This window comes from Geotrypetes seraphini, chromosome 9 (assembly GCF_902459505.1).
Source record: "Geotrypetes seraphini chromosome 9, aGeoSer1.1, whole genome shotgun sequence".
Classification (NCBI taxonomy): Eukaryota; Metazoa; Chordata; class Amphibia; order Gymnophiona; family Dermophiidae; genus Geotrypetes; species Geotrypetes seraphini.
The window spans coordinates 115,997,371-116,020,873 of NC_047092.1; the positions used below are offsets into that span (position 1 = coordinate 115,997,371).

Below are 23,503 nucleotides of genomic sequence, written 5' to 3' on the forward strand. Positions count from 1 at the left end.
GGACCTTAATCATCAATTGTTAAAAAATGTAAAGCTTATGAATATCTTCCCAAGCATTAACCACATGTTTGCTTGGATGACTGTTGAATGAAAATTATTCTGCGAAGTCAAACTGCTGTTGCTGGTATAAAGAGAATAAAAATTCAAATGGGTGAGAGGTGGTATTTTGTTTAGCCTCAGTTAGGGCACTGGTCTTTGACCTAAGGGCCGCCGCGTGAGCGGACTGCTAGTAACAAATGGACCACTGGTCTGATCCAGCAGCAGCAATTCTTATGTTTTTAATGTCACCTTGTGTATCTCTGCAGAAACTTTTGACAGAAAGTTCACATTAGAAGTGTGCTCCCAGTGTCTCTAACATGACACTTGACAAGAATGGGGGCAGTTTGTGTTCTGTTTGATATTAATTTATAGCATGTTAGAGACACTGGGGGCACACTTCTAATGTGAACTTTCTGTCAAAAGTTTCTGCAGAGATACACAAGGTGACATTAAAAACATAAGAATTGCTGCTGCTGGATCAGACCAGTGGTCCATTTGTTACTAGCAGTCCGCTCACGCGGCGGCCCTTAGGTCAAAGACCAGTGCCCTAACTGAGGCTAGCCCCTACCTGCATACGTTCCGGTTCTGCAGGAACTTGTCTAACTTTGTCTTGAATCCTTGGAGGGTGTTTTCCCCTATGACCAACTCCGGAAGAGCGTTCTAGTTCTCTATCACTCTCTGGGTGAGGAAGAACTTCCTAATGTTCGTACGGAATCTATCCCCTTTCAACTTTAGAGAGTGCCCTCTCGTTCTCCCTACCTTGGAGAGGGTGAACAACCTGTCCTTATCTACTAAGTCTTTTCCCTTCAGTACCTTGAATGTTTTGATCATGTCCCCTCTCAATCTCCTCTGTTCGAGGGAGTAGAGGCCCAGTTTCTCTAATCTTTCGCTGTATGACAACTCCAGCCCCTTAACCATCTCAGTCACTCTTCTCTGGACCCTTTCGAGTAGTACCGTGTCTTTCTTCATGTACGGCGACCATTTCTGGACGAAGTACTCCAGATGGGGGCGCACCATGGCCTGGTACAGCGGCATGATAACCTTCTCCGCTCTGTTCGTGATCCCCTTCTTTATCATTCCTAGCATTCTGTTCTCCCTTTTCGCCTCCACAGCACCATTTTTGGACGCAGTACTCCAGGTGGGGTTGCACCATGGCCTGGTACAGCGGCATGATAACCTTCTCCACTCTGTTCGTGATCCCCCTTCTTTATCATTCCTAGCATTCTGTTCGCCCTTTTCACCGCCACAGCACATTGCGCGGACGGCTTCATCGACTTGTCAATCAGAACTCCCAAGTCTCTTTCCTGAGAGGTCTCTCCAAGTACCGCCCCGGACATCCTGTATTCGTGCATGAGATTTTTGTTATCGACATGCATCACTTTACATTTATCCACGTTGAACCTCATCTGCAATGTCGATGGCCATTCCTCGAGCCTGATTATATCACGTTGCAGATCTTCGCAATCCTCCTGTGTCTTCACTACTCTGAATAACTTCGTATCATCCGCAAATTTAATCACTTCACTTGTCGTACCTATTTCCAGATCGTTTATAAAGATGTTGAAGAGTACAGGTCCGAGCACCGAGCAGTTCATTGCCAAAATGTCCCCTTCCCGTTAGTGAATGAGCCAAATCGTCACTTATGCATCGATAGGAAAGGAGACATTAAAATTGCCCTGCCATCTAGTGATCCCTATTTCAGATCATCCCAAAAAAATTTGCAAATCTGATACACCTTTGAGATGACCCTTTGACTGCCCACCCTCCCAAGCCCTCCAAACAAATTGCCCTGGCATCTAGTGGATGTCCCCACCTCCCTCCAAAATAGCCATTATATCCATAAGCACCCACTGATCCTTACCCCTCTGCTTTACCTTCAAGAAAAGACAACAGTAATGCCTACTCACTCCTGCCTCTGTGCTGAATTTTTTTTTAAATGATGGTGTCTGACCTCAAACGGTGCATCCTGGAACACAAAATACTTGATCTGTCTATCAAATAAGGGAATTTTTCCCTTATTTGGTAGTCTCTGCTTAGACTACCAAATAAAGGAAAAATTCTCTTGTTTGGCAGACTGACCCGTGCATTATATTCTAGGTTACATCATGTATGGTCAGGCATTTCCATTTTTGAAGATTAGAGTACTTTTCAAGAAGAGGAGGGAGAGACTGATTATTATGCCTGCCGCCTGCCTCCTCTTGAAGGTATGCTAGGAGGATAGTGTTGGGGGGGAGGATATGGGTGCCACTAGACACCAGTGTATTTTTTTGTTTTTTGTGAGGACCCAGGGTGAGGGGGTAGGAATACCAACTAGATGTCTATTGTATGTTAAAATGTTTAGTGCTGCGTACACCTTTCAGTGCTATAGAAATAATAAGTAGTAATGTCAGGGGGTACTGGGGGTCTTGAGGGTGCCTGGAGGTGTCAGTCTATTTTTTGGGATGAGCTTGATGGCGGGGGGGGGGGGGGAGGGAATTGGGAATTTTCAGGGTCCAGTAGAGAGCCATTTTACTGTTTTGGCTGACCCATGGTTGTTCACATTTCCACTGTAATGTGCAATGAACTGTACAAGAGATGTTATTGAACCTAGAATCTACATTTGTTTTTTCTCCTCTTCGGTAGATGATGGTTTCTTAGGAGTGGAACTTCCAGATTTGGTTGAAGTGTAAATATGTCTGGAACTTTGTCTTCTTCAGAAAGCCTTCTGAATATGTTGACTGTTTCAAGCCTGCCAGGAATGCATAATGCTGATGAGGGTAGTGGAGATAACTCTTTTGGGATTAATGACTTGGAACTGAACAAGTCATTTCCCTGGATACAAAAACCTATGGGCCACAAGAATGGACTTTCTGAACGACGCTGGAACAAATCAGATCTCTCAGGTATTTATCCTATTCTATGCTTTATTGTGTTTCAGATGGGATCTTTCCCTATTCTTTGCAGATTCACACTTTTGTAAATAGAATACTTTTGCCTGTTTTAATTTTGGGATATATTTCTATGAAAGAATAAGATCCCTCTGGCTAGAACCAACCATAGTGCTGGGCAGACATTAAGAGTATTTTCTGCACAGTACTTTACATTATGTTCTGCAATCTTAATTTGTGTTATACTTTCTGCTGTTCTAGTGTTGAGATTTTGTTTCTGCTAGTGTACTTCTGTCAACTTGCAGCATTTTCTTGTGGCCGGGCCAGGCTCTTGGCAAGTGAAAGACCTGGCTCGGACTGGAGGCAAGATTTTGGGCGCCTTTGATTTGGTTGGTGAAGAGAAAAACACATGATTTTTCTGGATTCAGTTCAAAATAAGGTTTATACTTTATTGTCCACAAGAAAAAAACAACAAAATATCAGACTTAAATCCAGTGATAATTTCAATGCAGTTCAGTCTTCACTGACACCTGAGTAAAGCATTCATTCTCATTATTGTATTTCATTTCAAAGTTCATTTCCTTCCCCAATAACCCCGGCCAAAATACTATTAAAGTCTCTGTGGGGGACCTCTATCTACAGGTAGCTGGGTTCCCTCTTTTGGAACACTCTGCCAGCTTACTCCCCTCTCTTAAGGCATTGCCGGGTATATAATAGCCAGTCCAAACAATAAACAAAAACAGTTTTCATTAACTTTTGGCTTCTCAGCTTTCACTGCTTTTCTCTATTAGGACTTCTCCTGTTCTTCCCAAGCAGTGGGGATGGAAACAAACAACCCTTCCTGTGCATACAGTTGTTCTATGTCTTACGTGATCATTTATTTTTTTTCATCGAAAATTAATTGTCAGTTCTGCCCCCAATCAATGTTCCCTCTAAGCTGTGCGTTTGTGCGCGCGCACACAACTTGCCGAACCCGCGTACACAAATTAAAATAGCGCGCACAAAAAATAAATTTTTGTCTAAAATGATTTTCACTGCTAAAATGAAATGTTGCAGAAGACCAGCTGTTCCGATTTCCCATTTATCACATTTATTGAAGCGCTATAATATAAATTTTAAGTCATTCACGTGATTCCGTTATCTTTGGCAGTTGAACTTGACACGTCATGTGCCCCATAGGGCCATAGCCTATGGCCCATAGGATATGAAACGCTTCCGATTCTTTGACTTCCTGAAGTTCCGCCATATTGTTTATTTCGTGGAATCGTAGTGTGCAGCGTGGTACTGCAGTTGTATAACTGTATTTGTTTATTAAATTGCAACCAGATATAACTCTTAAAATGTCTAAACTGCGAATGGTGAAAAGTGTAAAACGCAAGAGAGCTGCAACAGCTTTTAGGTCTGAATGGCTTGAAGAAATTGTTAAAACAGAGACACCAGAATCTTGAAATACAATGCGTGTTCGACTGTGTGAAATATTTACCTATGACGAAGACGATGGAGTTGTGTGTTGTTATTGTCAAGATGCCAAAGCAACTGGAAAATTCTCTATTGGAAAAATATGGGATGATGTTTGGAAACTGGACTTTCTGAAATGCCATCTATCAAGTAAATTTCATACCGACAGTATTAGGAAACTCAGAAGTAAAAATCCGAATTTAAGAGGGGGACTGGTTAACATGTTGCTTGAAAGTCCAACCAAAAAAGAAAACAGGCAAATTAGTAATGAACGGAAGCGTTCCAGTCCTGATGAAATTAAGGTTCTTGTCGACAGTGTTGTGCTGTTCATTAAGATGAATATCTCAATGCTCTCTGTTCAAGATATCAATGAGCACATGGCAAAGTATGTTAGTATACCTGATAGCTGGAGAAGCAAAAACTATGCGTTTGAATTTCTTGGAATTATCAATGGCATCGTGCAAGATGATCGTATGGCAGACATTAAATTAGCAACGTATCATACGTTAACTGTTGATGAAAGCACATACATTTATCTCAATAAGTACTTAATACTCTAAGTATCGGCCAGTCAGTTCAAATGAATATAGGACATCATTTGGTGGGATGCTAGTTGGAAGCATGTGATGCTACATCAATAGTAACAGCAATTAGGGAATTCTATAGGAAACGTGAACTTGACCTGAATAAAATGGTTACGTTCACCTCTGATGGTGCCTCTGTTATGTTGGGTAAAATAGATGGTGTTGCAGCACAGCTGAGAAAAGATATTCCACATTTAGTGCAGCAACATTGTGTTGCACATCGGGAAGATTTGGGACTTTCTGATTCAAGGAAATAAGTAAAATTAATGAAAGAAGTAGAAACTGTAATGAGAACTGTGTACACGGTGTTGTGTCGGTCTTCTACTAAACGATGCAAATTTCAAGAAATAGCAGATGCATCTGAATGTGAATCAATTGCTTTCAGACTTCTGAATGAAGTGCGCTGGTTATCTAGACACTTTGCACTTAAAGCAATTATTTGAAATTATGATCCCCTGTTAAAATATTTTGAAGAAGACAAAGATAATGATCCTATTGCAAAGTACTGCTATAAGAAGCTGAACAGTGAACAATTTCATATTACACTTGAAGTTTTGAATGATGTCTTATCAGAACTGGCTTCCTTAACTATGGCATTTCAAAAACGTGGTTTGACACCATTGGAAGCTTATCATCTTGCACAGGGTAAATTGAACAAATTTCGAATGCAATACTTAGGCGACAAGGTTAAGTGGAGTGATAAAGTCAACAGTCTTCTTGACAACAGGATGAGGTCTGGAGAAAAAGTTTCAGTGGATTCTAATTCCATATTAACCTTCATCAACATCCTATGTTTGCATCTGGGTGAAAGATTTCCTATAAATGAAGTTGAGGAATGGTCTGCTTTTGACTGTACAGCAATATCACAGTGCGACTTTGACTTCGTAAAATGGACATATCGGATCTCTTTGTTTAAAGTATAAACAATTTCTTCTGGAGGAAAGTGTTATTATTCAGCAATACAATGACTTTAAATTCCTTGTTGCAGAAAAAATCAAAAGCAATCTGATAAAAAGCTTTCCAGATATGACGAAATTTGCATTTCAGAATGATCAATTTGCAGATTTAGCAAAATTGATGGACATTGGTGCCGCATTCTTAGCATCTAGTTCAGATTGTGAGCGTGGTTTTAGTCTAATGAACAATTTGAAGACTAAACAAAGGAATCGTTTACATTTAGAGCATTTGGAAATGTTGATGCGTGTTAAGAGTCACCTTCAAGATGGAGGCTCAACAGATCTTGACAGAATTTATTCGGACTGGATAAATATGAAAGATCGCAGGGAAAAACTTTGAAAACTAAATTGCTGTTATTTTCTAAATTTTAAGTATAAAGTACAATGATACCTTATTTATAGGTAGCGCTCAATGAAACATTTCAATGAAACATAATTTATGTTTATTGAAATGAGACTTGTTACATAAAGTGTAACTAACATAAAGTGTAACTAAAATTACATTGTGTTTTCGTTAATTCAGACTAAACTCAAAGACCTGCCCATAACTGAACTATGGCAATCATTTTTACAGCGCACACAAATTTAGTTTTTCTTTAAAATGCGCACAGATGAAATTTTTTGCACACACAGCCTATGAAAAATTAGAGGGAACATTGCCCCCAATCCCGTCCTAGCCCTAATCCAGCCCCCAAATGTACACATAATATCTTATTAATTCATAATGGTAACCATAAAATTAAAAAAAAACCCACAAAGTACACTATACTCTGAAAAAATGTAAATTTTCATTTATATTTGGGGGGTTTTCAAAGATGTCAAGGCAGATGACTTTAAAATATGCAATGTCACCTCAGTAACTATAGAAAAATAGACAAATATAGTGCAAAATATAGAAAGCAGATATAAATTCTCAAAACTGACACATTTTGTTCACTAAATTGAAAATAAAATCATTTTTCCTACCTTTGCTGTCTGGTGATTTCATGAATCTCTGGTTGCGTTTCCTTCTGACTGTGCATCCTTTCTTTCATTTCTTTCTTTCTGCACTCGGGCCCAACTATTGTCCCTTTCTATTGCCTCCCTCCTCCTTCCTTTCTTTCATTTCTGCACTCGGGCCCAACAATTGTCCCTTTCTATTGCCTCCCTCCTCCTTCCTTTTTTTCATTTCTGCACTCGGGCCCCCAGTGCCTCCTTCCCATGTCCATAGTGCCCCCAGTGCCTCCTACCCATATCCTTAGTGCCCCTTCCCATGTCCTTAGTGCCCCCAGTGCCTCCTTCCCATGTTCTTAGTGCCCTTTCCCATGTCCTTAGTGCCTCCAGTGCCCCTTACCATGTCCTTAGTGCCCTCAGTGCCTCCTTCCCATGTCCTTAGTGCCCCCAGTGCCTCCTTCCCATAGTAACATAGTAGATGACGGCAGATAAAGACCCGAATGGTCCATCCAGTCTGCCCAACCTAATTCAATTTAAATTTTTTTAATTTTTTCTTCTTAGCTATTTCTGGGCAAGAATCCAAAGCTCCACCCGATACTGTGCTTGGGTTCCAACTGCCGAAATTTCCGTTAAAACCTACTCCATCCCATCTAAACCCTCCCAGCCATTGAAGCCGTCTCCAGGCCATCCTCCCCCAAACGGCCATATACAGACACAGACCGTGCAAGTCTGCCCAGTAACATAGTAACATAGTAGATGACGGCAGATAAAGACCCGAATGGACCATCCAGTCTGCCCAACCTGATTCAATTTAAATTTTTTAATTTTTTCTTCTTAGCTATTTCTGGGCAAGAATCTAAAGCTTTACCCTGTACTGTGCTTGGTTTCCAACTTCCGAAATCTCTGTTAAGACTTACTCCAGCCCATCTACACCCTCCCAGCCATTGAAGCCCTCCCCAGCCCATCCTCCACCAAACGGCCATATACAGACACAGACCGTGCAAGTCTGCCCAGTACTGGCCTTAGTTAAATATTTAATATTATTTTCTGATTCTAGATCCTCTGTGTAAATCCCACGCTTCTTTGAACTCAGTCACCGTTTTCCTCTCCACCACCTCTCTCGGGAGCGCATTCCAGGCATCCACCACCTTCTCCATAAAGTAGAATTCCTAACATTGCTCTTGAATCTACCACTCCTCAACCTCAACCTCAAATTATGTCCTCTGGTTTTACCATTTTCCTTTCTCTGGAAAAGATTTTGTTCTACGTTAATACCCTTCAAGTATTTGAACGTCTGAATCATATCTCCCCTGTCCCTCCTTTCCTCTAGGGTATACATATTCAGGGCTTCCAGTCTCTCCTCATACGTCTTCTGGCACAAGCCTCCTATCATTTTCGTCGCCCTCCTCTGGACCGCTTCAAATCTTCTTACGTCCTTCGCCAAATACGGTCTCCAAAAGTGAACACAATACTCCAAGTGGGGCCTTACCAATGACCTGTACAGGGGCATCAACACCTTCTTCCTTCTACTGACTACGCCTCTCTTTATACAGCCCAGCATCCTTCTGGCAGCAGCCACTGCCTTGTCACACTGCTTTTTCACCTTTAGATCTTCGGACACTATCATCCCAAGGTCCCTCTCCCCGTCCGTGCATATCAGCTTCTCTCCTCCCAGCATATACGGTTCCTTCCTATTATTAATCCCGAAATGCATTACTCTGCATTTCTTTGCATTGAATTTTAGTTGCCAGGCATTAGACCATTCCTCAAATTTTTGCAGATCCTTTTTCATATTTTCCACTCCATCTTCGGTGTCTACTCTGTTACAAATTTGGCATCATCTGCAAAAAGGCATACTTTTCCTTATCCCAGGACAAGCAGGCATGATATTCTCACATGTGGGTGACGTCATCTACGGAGCCCCAGCGCGGACAGCTTTTCAAGCAAACTTGATTGAAGTTTCAAGTTTGCACACTGCACCACGCATGTGCTAGCCTTCCTGCCCACTAGAAGGCGCATCCCCACCTCGTGGTCTTCAGTTCAATTTCATCCGCGGAGCCAGAAGCCCTGTGGAAAATTGTGCTCTTCAATTTGCCTTCTGTCGCCGCGGCTGTGTCCTGTTTTCGGCGCGGTCGCTGCGTTTTTCTGTGTTCTTTTGTTGATTTCTTTTAGTTTTCGTCGAAAAAAAAAAAAAAGTTTTATTTTTCTTCCGTCGCTCCGGGGGCTCCCGGTAGCCGCGGCCGTGGGACCTCGTCTGTTCCCGGCCGCTTTTTGGGCCCATGTCCCGTCCTGTGACGGGCTTTAAAAAGTGCAGTCGGTGCGACCGACTCTTGTCCATCACAGACCCTCACCGGTGCTGTTTGCGGTGTTTGGGCCCTCAGCACCCGACTGACTCTTGTTCCCGGTGTGCCACTTTTCAGAAAAGGGCTCTCAAACGCCGCCGGGCCCGCATGGCGGAACTTTTCGCCGTTGATTCCCCGGCCGGGAAGGCCTCGAGTTCGGCCTCGGCTTCGGCCCCGGCCTTGACCTCGGCCTCGACCTCGGGCCCCTCGACTTCGCCACTTCCTTCGGCCCCATCGAAGCCTGTTGCCTCGTCCAAGCCTGCCTCGGGTAAGTCTTCACTTCCCTCCTCAGCTCCGGGATCGACCAAGAAGCCATCCTCGGGCTCCTCGACGGCGGGAGGGTCTTCCTCCGCCCAGCCCAAGGTGTCCAAATCGATTGCCCCGAGGGAATACTCGAGACCGAGGTCGCCCTCCGGTGAGCATCGACCGGACTCGGTGCTGCCGCCTGGGATGGGGATCCCGGCTTTCCAGGACTTGCTCCGGGCTTTGATCGCCTCGGAGCTGTCCGGGGCCATTGAGCACCTGCAGCAGGCTTCGGCCTCGACTGCATCGGTCTCGGCTGCCCCGCAGTTGGCGACCTCGGTCTCGGGTACTGTGGCTTCGGGCCCCGAGGCTCGTACTACCTCGACCCCGGCTTTGCCCTCGGACCCGGCATCGGTGGTCCAGCCTGAGCGTAGCGTGCGGCCCCGTGACAGGATGCGCCGGGTGCGGAGGATCTCGTCCACTTCTTCTTCGAGGTCCTCGCGAGGCTCCTCGCCTTCGGGCAGGCCTCGGGCGAGGCGCTGTCCGAGGAAGGCCAAGCGATCTCGGGCCTCGCCTCGGAGGCGCGGTCGCTCATCGCCGCTCGGAGGCGAGACCTTACAGGTCTCGGAGCTCCGCCTGGATAACCCTAGTCTTTTTCGCTCCCCTGTCAGAGAGAGTTCCCGTGCCTCCTCGCTGGGGCGGAAGGGACGGGCCTCGGTACCTCGTACCCCGGGGGGCTCCCCCAAGGGTTCCTACAGGCATGACTGGTCCCCGACCCCCTCGAGGTCCCGGGAGCGAGCCTCATGGGGATCGGGGTCGGGTAGAGAGCCGAGGTACTCCCGCGAGGCCTCCCCCTTCTGCTCGGCGGGGAGATCTCGGACCCCTTCTCCGCCTGCCAGACCTTCGTCATTCTCCAGGTTTGTGCAGGATATGGCGGGTGCTTTGGGCGTGGACTTGTTGGCAGGTTCCCATTACACCAAAGAGTTTTTGGAGGAGCAGGATCTTCCTACTCCCCCAAGGGAATCCCCTCGCCTTCCGCTGAATAAGGTCCTTCATCAGACCTTCCTCAGAAATTTGGAAGCCCCTCTTACGGTCACGGTGGTGCCGTCTAAGATGGAGTCGAAATACCGGACCATTCCTCCTAAGGGGTTCGAGAGGGCACAACTCTCTCACCAATCGCTTCTGGTGGAGTCGGCGCTCAAGAGGACGCAACCTTCCAGGGTGTCTGCAGCGGTCCCGCCTGGGAGGGAAGGGCGGACCCTCGACAAATTTGGTCGTCGCCTCTACGCTAACTCTCTGATGGCGACGAGGGTCCTAAATTACGCCTTTGCATTTTCTTCGTACTTGCGTAACATGGTGAAGGACCTCCCCAGTTATCGGGACGTCATTCCTGATTCCCATAGGGAAAGGTTCGTCACCTTTATGTCAAATCTCTCTCAACTGCGCCTGTACCTATTCCATGCTGTGTACGACGCCTTTGAACTCGCCTCGAGGGTATCGGTCTGTGCGGTGGCTATGCGCCGGCTGGCGTGGCTCCGTACCCTCGAGATGGACCCCAACCTGCAGGAGCGTTTGGCGAATTTGCCCTGCGTGGGTTCTGAGTTGTTTGACGACTCCTTGGAGGCGGCGACCAAACGTCTGTCGGAGCAGGAGCGCTCTCTTGCCTCCCTGGTCCGCCCTAAACCTAGGGCCCCGCCGCAAAAACCCTTTTGGCAACCCCCGAGAAGGTACCCGCAGAAATCTACGCCGGCCTTCTCGAGACCTCCACCCCGACGCCCACCCCAACAGGGTAGGGGAGGTCAGTCAAAACCCCCAGCGCAGGGAGCGTCCAAGCCGGCGCCGTCTTTTTGACGGGATGTGCGGTTGGGGGCGGGCCCCCTCCGCAGTATCGCCGGACCCCCTCCCCATCGGGGGGTCGACTCAGGTCCTTTTACGGGGCTTGGACCAAGATTACATCCGACGCATGGGTGCTCCGGACCATCTCCGAGGGCTATTCGCTCAACTTCTTAGCGCAGCCTCCAGACATGCCACCCAGCGCTTGCCCGTCCAATCGGAGCCAGTTGGCCCTTCTCCTGGTCGAGGCCAGGGCCTTGTTGAGCCTACGGGCAGTGGAGCTTGTCCCTCTCGACCAGCGGGGTCGGGGTTTTTACTCCCGTTACTTTTTGGTCCCGAAAAAGACCGGGGATTTGCGCCCCATTTTGGACCTCCGGAAGCTCAACAAGTTCCTGGTCCGGGAGAAGTTCCGTATGTTATCGCTTCCGGTTTTGTACCCCCTGTTGGAGGAAGGGGATTGGATGTGCTCCCTGGACTTGAAGGAAGCATATACCCATGTTCCGGTGCATCCCGCTTTCCGCAAGTTCTTACGGTTCCAAGTGGGAGATTTGCACCTTCAGTATCGGGTCCTTCCCTTTGGTCTGGCGTCGTCCCCTCGGGTATTCACAAAGTGTATGGTGGTAGTCGCGGCGGCCCTGCGCTCTCGGGGGCTACAGGTCTTTCCCTACCTGGACGATTGGCTGATCAAGGCCCCGACCAAGGAGGGAGTTATCTTAGCGACCCAACAGACTATCATCTTACTTCAACGTCTAGGGTTCGAAGTGAACTTTCCCAAGTCTCAGTTGTGCCCGGCTCAGTCTCTCCAGTTTATCGGAGCCGTGCTGGACACGGTTCGCCTCCACTCTTTCCTCCCCCCTCCTCGGAGGGAGGCCTTGCTTCGGTTAGGTCGCCAAGTTTTGAAGCAATCCGTGGTGTCGGCTCAGCATATGATGATCCTTCTGGGCCACATGGCATCGACGGTCCACGTCACTCCCTTCACCCGCTTGCATCTGAGGCTTCCTCAGTGGACTCTGGCCTCTCAATGGCGGCAGGATCGCGACCCAGTCTCTTGTCCGATAACAGTGACTCCTTCTTTGAGACGCTCGCTCCGTTGGTGGACCAACTCTTCCAGTCTTTCAGGGGGTTTGCTGTTTCTCGTTCCTCCGTGTCGCAAGGTCCTGACCACGGACTCCTCGGAGTACGCGTGGGGGGCACATCTCGACGATCTGCGAACGCAGGGTCTATGGTCGGCCGAGGACCGTCTTTGTCACATCAATGTGTTGGAGCTTCGTGCCATTTTTCTGGCTGCTCGAGCTTTCTGCCACCTACTGCACGATCAAGTAGTGCTCGTGCGGACGGACAACCAGGTGGCGATGTATTATGTAAACAAGCAAGGGGGGACGGGCTCTTGGTCTCTGTGCCGGGAAGCCCTGCGCCTTTGGGAATGGGCGGTCTCCCAGAACATATTCCTGCGTGCGGTTTACATTCAGGGAGAGAGGAATTGTCTGGCAGACAAACTCAGTCGTCTTCTCCAGCCGCACGAGTGGTCGCTGAACTCCCGGGTTCTACGCGAGGTCTTCGACCGCTGGGGGATTCCTCAGGTGGATCTGTTTGCCTCCCCGGAGACTCACAAACTACCCCTCTACTGTTCTCGGATGTACTCCCGGGACCGTCTCGAGGCCGATGCCTTCCTTCTCGACTGGGGGGGGGGAGGTTCCTTTATGCGTTCCCTCCTTTTCCTCTGATCTTGAGAACGCTGGTACATCTCAAATCGACCAGAGCCACTATGATTCTCATTGCGCCTCGTTGGCCCAGACAGCACTGGTTCTCCCTGCTTCTTCAACTCAGTGTCAGGGAACCTCTGCTTCTGCCTGTCTTTCCCTCTCTGCTGTCTCAGAGTCGGGGTTCGCTGTTACATCCCAATCTTCAGTCTTTACATCTGACCGCTTGGTTCCTTTCCCCTTGACTTCGGTTCCTGTTTCTCAGTCGGTGAGGGAGATTTTGGAAGCCTCGCGCAAGGTCTCGACTAGGCTTTGTTATTCCCAGAAGTGGACCAGATTTTCATCCTGGTGTTCCTCGAACCATCTGGACCCGAGTTCAGTTCCAGTGTCTTCGGTGCTGGAATATTTGTTGCATCTATCTGAGTCTGGACTGAAGACGACGTCCATTCGGGTGCATCTCAGTGCCATTGCGGCGTTCCATCGGCATCTCGAGGGTCGGTCTCTCTCTCTTCATCCTCTGGTAACTCGTTTCATGAGGGGTCTCGTGAATGTCCATCCTCCTCTGAAACCTCCTCCTGTAGTTTGGGATCTTAATGTGGTCTTAGCTCAACTGATGAAGCCTCCTTTTGAGCCTATCGACAAATCTCATCTTAAGTTTCTCACTTGGAAGGTGGTCTTTTTGATTGCGCTCACATCCGCTCGTCGGATTAGCGAGCTGCAGGCTTTGGTTGCGGATCCACCTTTTACTGTGTTTCATCATGACAAGGTGGTTCTTCGCACCCATCCTAAATTTTTGCCTAAGGTTGTGTCTGATTTCCACCTCAATCAGTCCATTATTCTTCCGGTGTTCTTCCCGAAGCCCCACTCTCATCCTGGTGAGGCGGCGCTTCACACGCTTGACTGTAAGAGGGGGATGGCCTTTTATCTCCAACATACCAAGTCTCATCGGAAGGTTCCTCAATTGTTTTTATCCTTTGATCCTAATCGGTTGGGACATCCTGTTTTCAAGCGCACCTTGTCCAACTGGTTGGCTGCTTGTATTTCTTTTTGCTACGCTCAGGCTGGTCTCACGCTCCATGGTCGAGTCACGGGGCATAAGGTCCGGGCTATGGCAGTTTCTGTTGCTTTCCTCCGGTCTACTCCTGTGGAGGACATATGTAAAGCTGCCACTTGGTCTTCGGTTCATACGTTCACCTCCCACTACTGTCTGGACACTTTGTCCAGAAGCGACGGCCGGTTTGGCCAGTCGGTGTTACGTAACCTGTTTTCCTGAATTGCCATCCTCCCACCTGCCCTTTTTTGGTTGGCTTGGAGGTCACCCACATGTGAGAATATCATGCCTGCTTGTCCTGGGATAAAGCACAGTTACTTACCGTAACAGGTGTTATCCAGGGACAGCAGGCATATATTCTCACAACCCGCCCACCTCCCCGGGGATGGCTTCTTTGCTTGATATGGAACTGAGGACCACGAGGTGGGGATGCGCCCTCTAGTGGGCAGGAAGGCTAGCACATGCGTGGTGCAGTGTGCAAACTTGAAACTTCAATCAAGTTTGCTTGAAAAGCTGTCCGCGCTGGGGCTCCGTAGATGACGTCACCCACATGTGAGAATATATGCCTGCTGTCCCTGGATAACACCTGTTACGGTAAGTAACTGTGCTTTCTAACCCTTCAGCAATGTCACTCACAAACATATTGAACAGGATCGGCCCCAGCACCAAACCCTGAGGGACTATACTACTCACCTTTCCTTCCTCCGAGCGACTTCCATTAACCACCACCCTCTGGCATCTGTCCGACAGTCAGTTTATAATCCAGTTCACCACTTTTGGTCCTAACTTCAGCCCTTCAAGTTTGTTCAACAGCCTCCTATGGGGAACCGTATGAAAGGCTTTGCTGAAATCTAAGTAAATTATATCTAGCATATGTCCTTGATCCCATGTCTCCTTCTATTTCTCCATCCTTCTTAAAACGATTTTTTTCCTTTTTCGGACCTTTTATTAGGTCCATGATTGAAAATAGTCTAACAACTGGCATTATGCCAAAGGAATGGAAAGAGGCAATCATCCGTCCAATAATAAAAAATCCTAAAGATCCAATCTCATCAGAATCAAATTATCGACCCATTGCAAACTTGCCATTCTTCACTAAACTAATAGAAAAAATTGTCTTCAATCAAGTAAACAACTTCATTGAGAAAACTCATATATTACACCCCAACCAGACCGGTTTTAGAACCAATTATTCTACAGAATATTCAATGATAGGTCTTATAACAAACATTCAATACTACTTGGATCAACATAAATCAGTGCTTCTAATCTCACTTGACCTCTCGGCAGCTTTTGATACCATCGATCATCATCTACTTCTCAATAGACTATCTGCCATTGGTATCTCAGAACAAGTTCTTAACTGGTTTACCTCATACTTTCAGGATAGGTCATCAAAAGTAATTTTCAAAGACACTTCATCAAATAATTATATAAACTCATATGGTATCCCTCAAGGTTCAATTTTGTCTCCTCTCTTATTTAATATTTTCCTAGCTCCACTTCTTACACTAAGTCAGTCCATAGGTTTTTCAGCTTACGCATACGCTGATGACATCCAGCTTATTCATCCACTAAATACCAACTCCCTATATCTTCCTTGTCCAGCCATTATGATAAAGCAACTCCAGACCATACAAAACACCGCCCTCAGACTGATCTACTCACTTAGAAAATATGATCACATAACAACCGCCTTCTTAGACTCCCACTGGCTACCCATACAAGCACGAATTCAATTCAAATTCCTCTGCCTCTTATTCAAAGCAGTACAAGGCTCTTCCCCATCCTACCTAAACAAGCGCTTAAACCAGATCTCCACCACAAGACAAAGAAGAACCCCAAATCCTTTTGCCTTCCCTCCACTCAAAGGCACACAACGCAAGAAAATGTTTGACAACCTTCTGGCAACACAAGCAGCAAAACTCAACCATTCCATCTCCAACCTGCTGACAACATCGGACGACTTCAAAACAATCCGTAAAGAAATCAAAACCCTGCTTTTTAAAAAATTCATCCAAAAACCTTAAACCACTTCACCTACCTCCAGCCAAGTTCACCTACCTCCAGAAAATTCACCTACCTCGACTGAACTCATCTACCACCAGACAATCCTCCCCCAAGTATCACACCTAATCACCCTTCATATAAACAGACCATAAAAAGATTGTAATCTTGCCTACTCTAACTGTGTTCCATTTCCATTTGCTAATATCACACTGCTAGGCACTGTCAGTTTTCTATCCAACCCATAAGATCCCCAAGAAAAAAAAAAAAAAAAAAAAAAAAAAATTTTGTATCCTCACTGGAAAATGTCCAGTAAAATCCTCTGTAATGTGATCATCTCTGGAAATGTCCAGTCAAATCTTTTGTAATCCGCCTTGAACTGCAAGGTATAGGCGGAATAGAAATCCGTAATGTAATGTAATGTAATGTAAATACCGGTGATTCCAATGAGATAAAGAATATAAATAATAAATTAACACAAATCACACAATGGTTAAAAGAAAATATGCTATCCCTTAACCCATCTAAATCTTCAATAATGCTCTTGCTATGGAAAAAAGAAATTACATTTGAAGCAAAAATTTTTTTAGACAGTTTTCCATTACAAAAAGTAACGACAACTAAAATATTGGGAATATTGTTAGATCATGAGCTATCCTATCATGAGCAAATTAGTTCTGTAGTTAGGAATTGTTTTTATAAACTTCGCCTCATTAGATCGCTAGCCAAATTTTTAGAACCTAAAGCTCTAAACATCTTAATTCACTCTCTGATTATTTCCAGGCTAGACTATTGCAATACATTATATCATGGCATAACACAGAAAGAAATAAGAAGATTACAAATCATACAAAATACTGCAATAAAGATTATTACTCATTCCAAAAAATATGATCATCTTACACCTCTTCTGCGAAATGCACACTGGCTACCGATTTCATATAGAATAACATACAAAATTGCGCTACTTATATTTAAAATTCAGAAAACTAATACCCCAATATTTTTATATCGGTACTTAATACCCTATTCCCCTGCCAGATCTCTTCGATCAGCAGAACAAAATTTAATAACCATTCCAATGCTAAAAATAATAGGCACTAGAAGAAATAAAACTTTTTCTATTTTTGGACCTCAGCTCTGGAACAAACTTCCTATCTTTCTACGCGCTGAAACCTCTCGAAAAATTTAAAAAGAACTTAAAAAGTTACCTTTATAGAGATGCATTTGATTCTTAAATTAGATAATCTTTTCTTTTTTCCCTTTTCTTCCCCTATCCATACCTTTCAAGTTTCAAGTTTATTAGGATTTTATATACCGCCTATCAAGGTTATCTAAACGGTTTTTACAATCAGGTACTCAAGCATTTTCCTTATCTGTCCTGGTGGGCTCACAATCTATCTAATGTACCTGGGGCTATGGAGGATTAAGTGACTTGCCCAGGGTCACAAGGAGCAGCGCGGGGTTTTGAACCCACAACCCCAGGGTGCTGAGGCTGTAGATCCAACCACTGCGCCACATACTCCTACTCCTGATGTGGTTCTTCCCTAAAAATGTTTTTTTTTTTAAACAAATGTAATTTTATCCTAGTAATCCTTATGTATTTTTTATTGTCTGTGGATTTGTCTTTATGTCTATTGTTTAAGTAATTTATTTCCCCAAATTTTAATTTTTGTAATACGCATTGAAAATATTTGATATTGCGTGTAAATCAAAATCTTAATAAACTTGAAACTTGAAACTTCCCATGTTCTTAGTGCCCCAAATGCCTCCTTCCCATGTCCTTAGTGCCCCAAGTGCCTCCTTCCCATGTCCTTAGTGCCCCAAGTGCCTCCTTCCCATGTCCTTAGTGCCCCAAGTGCCTCCTTCCCATGTCTTTAGTGCCCCAAGTGCCTCCTTCCCATGTCCTTAGTGCCCCAAGTGCCTCCTTCCCATGTCTTTAGTGCCCCAAGTGCCTCCTTCCCATGTCTTTAGTGCCCCCAGTGCCTCCTTCCCATGTCCTTAGTGCCCTCAGTGCCTCCTTCCCATGTCCTTAGTGCCCTCAGTGCCTCCTTCCTATATCCTTAGTACCCTTTTCTATATCCTTAGTGCCCTCAGTGCCTCCTCCCTATGTCCTTAGTGCCCCTTCCTGTGCCCCCAGTGCCTCCTCCCCATGTCCTTAGTGCCCTCAGTGCCTCCTTCCTATGTCCCTCTCACTGCCTTCAAGCCTTTGTCCCACCCCCTCCCCCAAAGCCAGCCTGCCTTCCTGCCTATTTTCCTGCCGCGCCAATGCCAGCCTCCCATCTTCCCTCTCTCCAGTGCCCCATTCAATCCCCCTCTGGTCTCCTGCCGCTGCTTGCTGCTCAGAAGCCTTCTGCCCAACGTCAATTCTGACGTCGGAGAGGAAGTTCTGGGCCAGACAGTCAGCAATTGGCTGGCCTGGAACTTCATCTTTGACGTCAGAATTGACGTTGGAAAGAAGGCATCTGTGCGGCAAGCAGCAGCAACGGCGGCGCGGATCTGGGGGGAGGGGTTGAATTGGTGCTTAAGGGAGGTAAGGAGAGAGGATTGCAAGCAGTGGCGGCGGACCCAGAGGTGTGTGAATCAGGCGCTGGAGGGAGGGAGGGAGGGGAAGTGATCGCCTGTCCCGTTGTCTCCGCGCACAGCTTCGGGACTCTGTCCCTGAAAATGGGACATTTCGGTCTCCCAAAGCTGTGTGTGGGGACAGTGGGACAGGGGAATCTTAAAAACAGGACGGTTCTGTTCAAAATGGAACATATGGTCATGTTATCTCTGCCACACCTGAGTTTCCAAGCACCCCTTGCTACTTCACGGCAGTTTAGAAGTTTGTTCAGGGAATGGCTAATTCCCCTAGCACTTGTGCTTGGTCCCTGTTTCTTGTCAGCACTCTGTAGCTCTCCCCCCAGCACCTACACATTCCTAGCTCATTTAATATTCTGGCTGGAGAAACATTTGCAAAGAACAGTGCTGGTGAGCAGTTATATTACAATTCTGTCTTCTGGCAAATTATATTCTTCTGGGATATTAGTATGGCTCTTCCAGCCCATATTGCTGGTATCACAATCGTACTCAGCTGTTTCCATACTTTCTGCATTTACATTTTCCCATTCCCCTCCCCCTTCCGGGTAGTTAGAAGAGCAGGCTGGCTAAGCTTCCCTCCCCCCCCCTCTGTAGCATAACTTTGCCTTTCTCTTACAACTCCTTCTGCAAGGTCCCAGTACTTGGCTGCGTGGGGGAATTTCTGTTTGTCCTTCTCTGGGTGGCAAAGAGCTGCCTTTCTATCTCTGTGGAGGGAATGTCCAGAATGGAGCTGTGTGCTGGGCTCAAATCTTCCTTCCAGCCTCAGCTGGGGTTAATTTATTTCCCTTCTGCTTCACGTCTGAAGGCTTACGTGCTTGCAGCTTCCCAAGAGTAGCCCCGCCCCCTTCTGGGTTGATTCTCTGTTTCACAGCTTGATTTTGCAGGGAAACATCTCTGCTCTTGGGAAAGGAGTAATGGCAATTAGTGCCTCCTTCCTATGTCCCCTTCTGATGAATTGGAGAAACTCGAACAAATTTCTGTAACGCTGGATGATGTAATAGGTCAGTTTGAGAAATTGGTATACATCCCAGAGTACTGATAAGATTGAAAAATGAACTTACAGAGCTATTGTTAGTAATTTGTAATTTTTCTTTAAAACCCATCATATTACCAGAAGAATGAGAGTGGCCAATATGACACCAATTTTTAAAAAGGGTTCCAGAGGGAGCTTGACTAAGATGGCGGTCTGAGGCTCGAGGAGACGCCATCCCGTTGGACTTTAGAATTTTTGCTACCTACCCGATGGTAAAGAGGAAGTCAAAGCTCTGGGTGTTCCCGGACAAAATTGAGCAACAGTCTGGCCCGATGGATGTCTTCGTCGAGCGTGGCTTGCGGACACTACAACCAGGAACTTCCTCAGCTGGAGAACAAGCGCAGGCTGAGGCGCTGGAGTTTTCCTTCGAGGGTGCTACCCTGTCCCCGGATGAGCGCACGCCATCGACCCGCCCCAAGGCAGCGGAAGAACCGTCAGCTTGGGACGTGCTCCTGCCGGGTGTGGAGAGCGGGGAATCCGGCTCTGGTTTGAGGCTGGAGGAGCTGTTAGAGATGCCAACACAGCGATCGGCGGGGGGAGTTCAGCTGACCCATGAAGTTTCTAAAGCAGTTGCTGTGGACACAGGTACTTTGCTTGCAACAGGGGCTGCTGGAACAGAGTCGACTCCCCTGCAGAGACCTGAGGTAATCAATTTAGAATCAATTTGGAATGCTATTGTCAATTTGAAAGCCTCACTGGGGAACCAAATACAGCAACTCTCTACTAATTGTACTAAGGTACTTTCAGAAAATCTGGAACTTAAAAATAAAGTAACAACTTTGGAAAATAAAGCTGAAGATTTGGAAATTCGGATGAAAACTTTGGAAGCGCAAGCTTTAACTTGGGTTAAAGACAATGTGAACTTACATTTCAAGCAAGAAATGCTGGAAAATTCCATTAGGAGATGTAATTTGTAGATTATTAACTTTCCCAAAGTCTTTCCAATAACTGCGTCAGTTATGTTTAAAAGATATATGACTGAAATTCTGAAGGTGCCGGAAACCTCTTACCCACCTCTCTCAAAGATATTACCTTCCAAAAAGAGTAAAGTCTCCAAATCCAAACCAGCAGAATTTATCTGCTGATATCTTGGATTTAATTAATTTCCTTGAAGTCAGAGACTGAGGTTCAGGTTGCCGCCATATTGTTGGTACAATTTGCTATTGACTCTGATAGAGAATGGATGTTAAAATTGTTTTTCAAACATAAAGATGTTCCATTTTTGACTAATACTATCAGAATGTTTCCTGATGTATCTCGCTCTACCCAGAAAAGACGAAAACAGTTTCTTATTTTGAGACCACAGGTTACTCAGTTAGGGGCTACTTTTGCTCTACGTTTCCCCTGTAAATGTTTATTGGTTTATAAAGGGGACAAGTATGTCTTCTATGATCAACAGCAGCTCTCTAAATTTATTTCCACTAGAAGTAATTCTTTTTTTGTGTGTGTGTTTTTAAATCTTTATTGATTTTCAAACTTTGATAGTGCAATACAGTTGGTAAATCATAAATACAGTGGTGCCTCACACAACGAACTTAATTCGTTCCAGGAGCAAGTTTGTTATGCGAAAAGTTCGTTATGTGAAACGCGTTTTCCCATAACAATACATGTTAAAAAAAATAATTCGTTCTGCAGCATAAAATATGCTAAGATGACATAAAAAAAGATAAATTTGTCAAAATGGTGAAAATGGTGGTCTTGCTGAGGCCAAACTCTTTGACGAGGTCACACTGTTTTACCCCACATTCACTCCTTCTAATTATTTCCCGTTTCATTTCAACAGAAATCACCTTCCTGCTTTTTTTAGAAGCCATGATATATAAAAAATATTGAGTTTATCTTAAAAGGACGACTGTATACAGTGAGAGAGGGCAGTTAAGCGCAGTGACTAACGACTGCCTGCAGTGCCTGCGCGGAAGGATGCAATACATCGGCAGCTCGGGCGACTTCGTTGTGTGAAACGAAGTTCGTTGTGTGAAACGAAGTTCGTTGTGTGAAGTTCGTTGTGTGAAACGAAGTTCGTTGTGTGAATCAAGACATGAAGTTCGTTGTGTGCAGCGTTCGTTGTGCGAGGCGTTCGTTATGCGAGGCACCACTGTACTGCATAAAACGCACTAATAACTATACAATTATTACATTAAACAATCATTTATTCCCATCCTCATCTTAATTATTAATACAATAATACATATGATTTTCAATATTATAATTAAATTTAACTACTCAGTGTACATTTCCCTTCCCCCACCCACCCTCCCTGGATGTGTAAAGAAATCTAATGAAAAGGGAAGAAACATGACCCTTACTGTAATGCAACAAAAGTAATGGGCGAGTCTCCTCAGTTCTCAGTTTTCCGTGGAGCCGAGAAGTCTGTACTTTGACACTCTGCGTTGAACTTCATTTACTTTGCACCTTCAGTATTCACCCTAGCGCCTTTCAGCCGGGCGCCCCGCCCGGCTAGATTAGGTGAGTGCCCAGCTGTCATCTTGGCTGCAAATTCGCCTCCGCCTGACTTTTTTTTTTTTTAAGCGCCAGAAAAGGGTTTTTCAGCTTTACTTTTTTAAACAATTTTCCTACTGCTGGTCGATTTTTACAGTCGCAGTTGGAGGCAGGGGCTGCAGGCTCATTATGACCCAGTGCACAAACAGGAAGATCCCCGACGTCGTGTTTACTTCTGTTCTGCATCTTATCGCACAAGACGGACATTGGTTCTCCTCATCTCCTGCACAAAGCAAAACCAATCAGAAAGAGGAGAGGCGGAAGCTCGTAGCTGCGTGCTTCAGTAACTGCTGCTGGCTAACGGAGGGAGAAGGTACCTAAGAGAAATGAAGTAGGTCCGAGAAATAGATTCGCTGCAGGCTAAGGCGGGAGATAGGGCAGGGAGGAAAGCTTACAACTTGGTGTTCTTGCTTGCTTCGGGCCTTCCTCGCTGCCGGGTCCTGCCGACTTTCTGTTTTCGTGAAGGCAGGACCCGGCAGCGAGGAAGGCTCGAAGCAAGGAAGAGCTCCAAGTTGTAAGTTTACCTCCATCGCTGACCTATCTCCTGCCTTAGCCTGTAGCGAATCTGCCGACCGAGGCGGGGGGGGGGGGAGAAGTGATGGGGGAGAGAGAGAAATGCTGTTACTGCTGCACCCAATTAGGGGGGGGGGAGAGAAATGCTGCTGCACCCAATGGGGGGGGAGGAAGACCATGGAAAGGAGAGGAGAGGAAACAGATGCCAAGACCATAGGAGGGAGGGAAAGGAAAGGAGATACCAGACTATAGGGGGGGAGAAGGAGACAGATGCCCGACCAGGGGAAAGGAAGGAAGGAGGGAGAGAAAGGAAGGAATGGAGATGCATGATAATGGAGGGGGTGGGGGAGAGGAGAGAGATGCCAGGGCATGAGGGAGGGGAGGGAAGGGAAACTAAGGAGACAAATGCCAGACCATAGGGAAAGGAAAGAAAGGTGCCAGAGCAAGGAAGCAGAGGCAGACATAGGAGAGGAGAGAGATTCCAGGGCATGAGGGGAGGGATGGGAAGAGAAATGCTGCAGCACCCAATTGGGAAGGGGGGGGAGAGGAAGAGAAGTGCTGCTGCTGCACCCAATTGGGGAGAGAGAGGGGAGAAGGAAGACCAGGGAAGGGAGAGGAGAGGAAAGAGATGCCAAGACCATAGGAGGGAGGGAAAGGAAAGGAGCTACCAGACCATGGAGGGGGAGAGATGTCAGAGCATATGGGGGGAGGGGGAGGAGACAGATGCCAGACCAGGTGAAAGGAAGGAAGGAGAGAAAGGAAGGAGAAGAGATGCCAGATAATGGAGTGGAAGGGGGAGATGGAAGGAGAGGAGAGAGATGCCAGGGCATGGGAGGAGAGAAGGGGATAGAGGTGCCAGAGCATA

The 23,503-nt window shown here is 46.2% G+C and overlaps 1 protein-coding gene across 3 annotated transcripts in view; it reads left to right on the forward strand.

The window, feature by feature from the left end:
- PASK (PAS domain containing serine/threonine kinase) overlaps positions 1–23,503 on the forward strand; it is a 514,076-nt gene that overhangs the window by 8,754 nt on the left and 481,819 nt on the right. For all 3 annotated transcript variants that reach the window (XM_033957505.1, XM_033957503.1, XM_033957504.1), the window contains exon 2: positions 2,662–2,921. In XM_033957505.1, coding sequence (XP_033813396.1) covers positions 2,711–2,921 — 211 coding nt within the window. In that variant the 5' untranslated portion in view covers positions 2,662–2,710. The remainder of the gene's footprint in view (positions 1–2,661; positions 2,922–23,503) is intronic.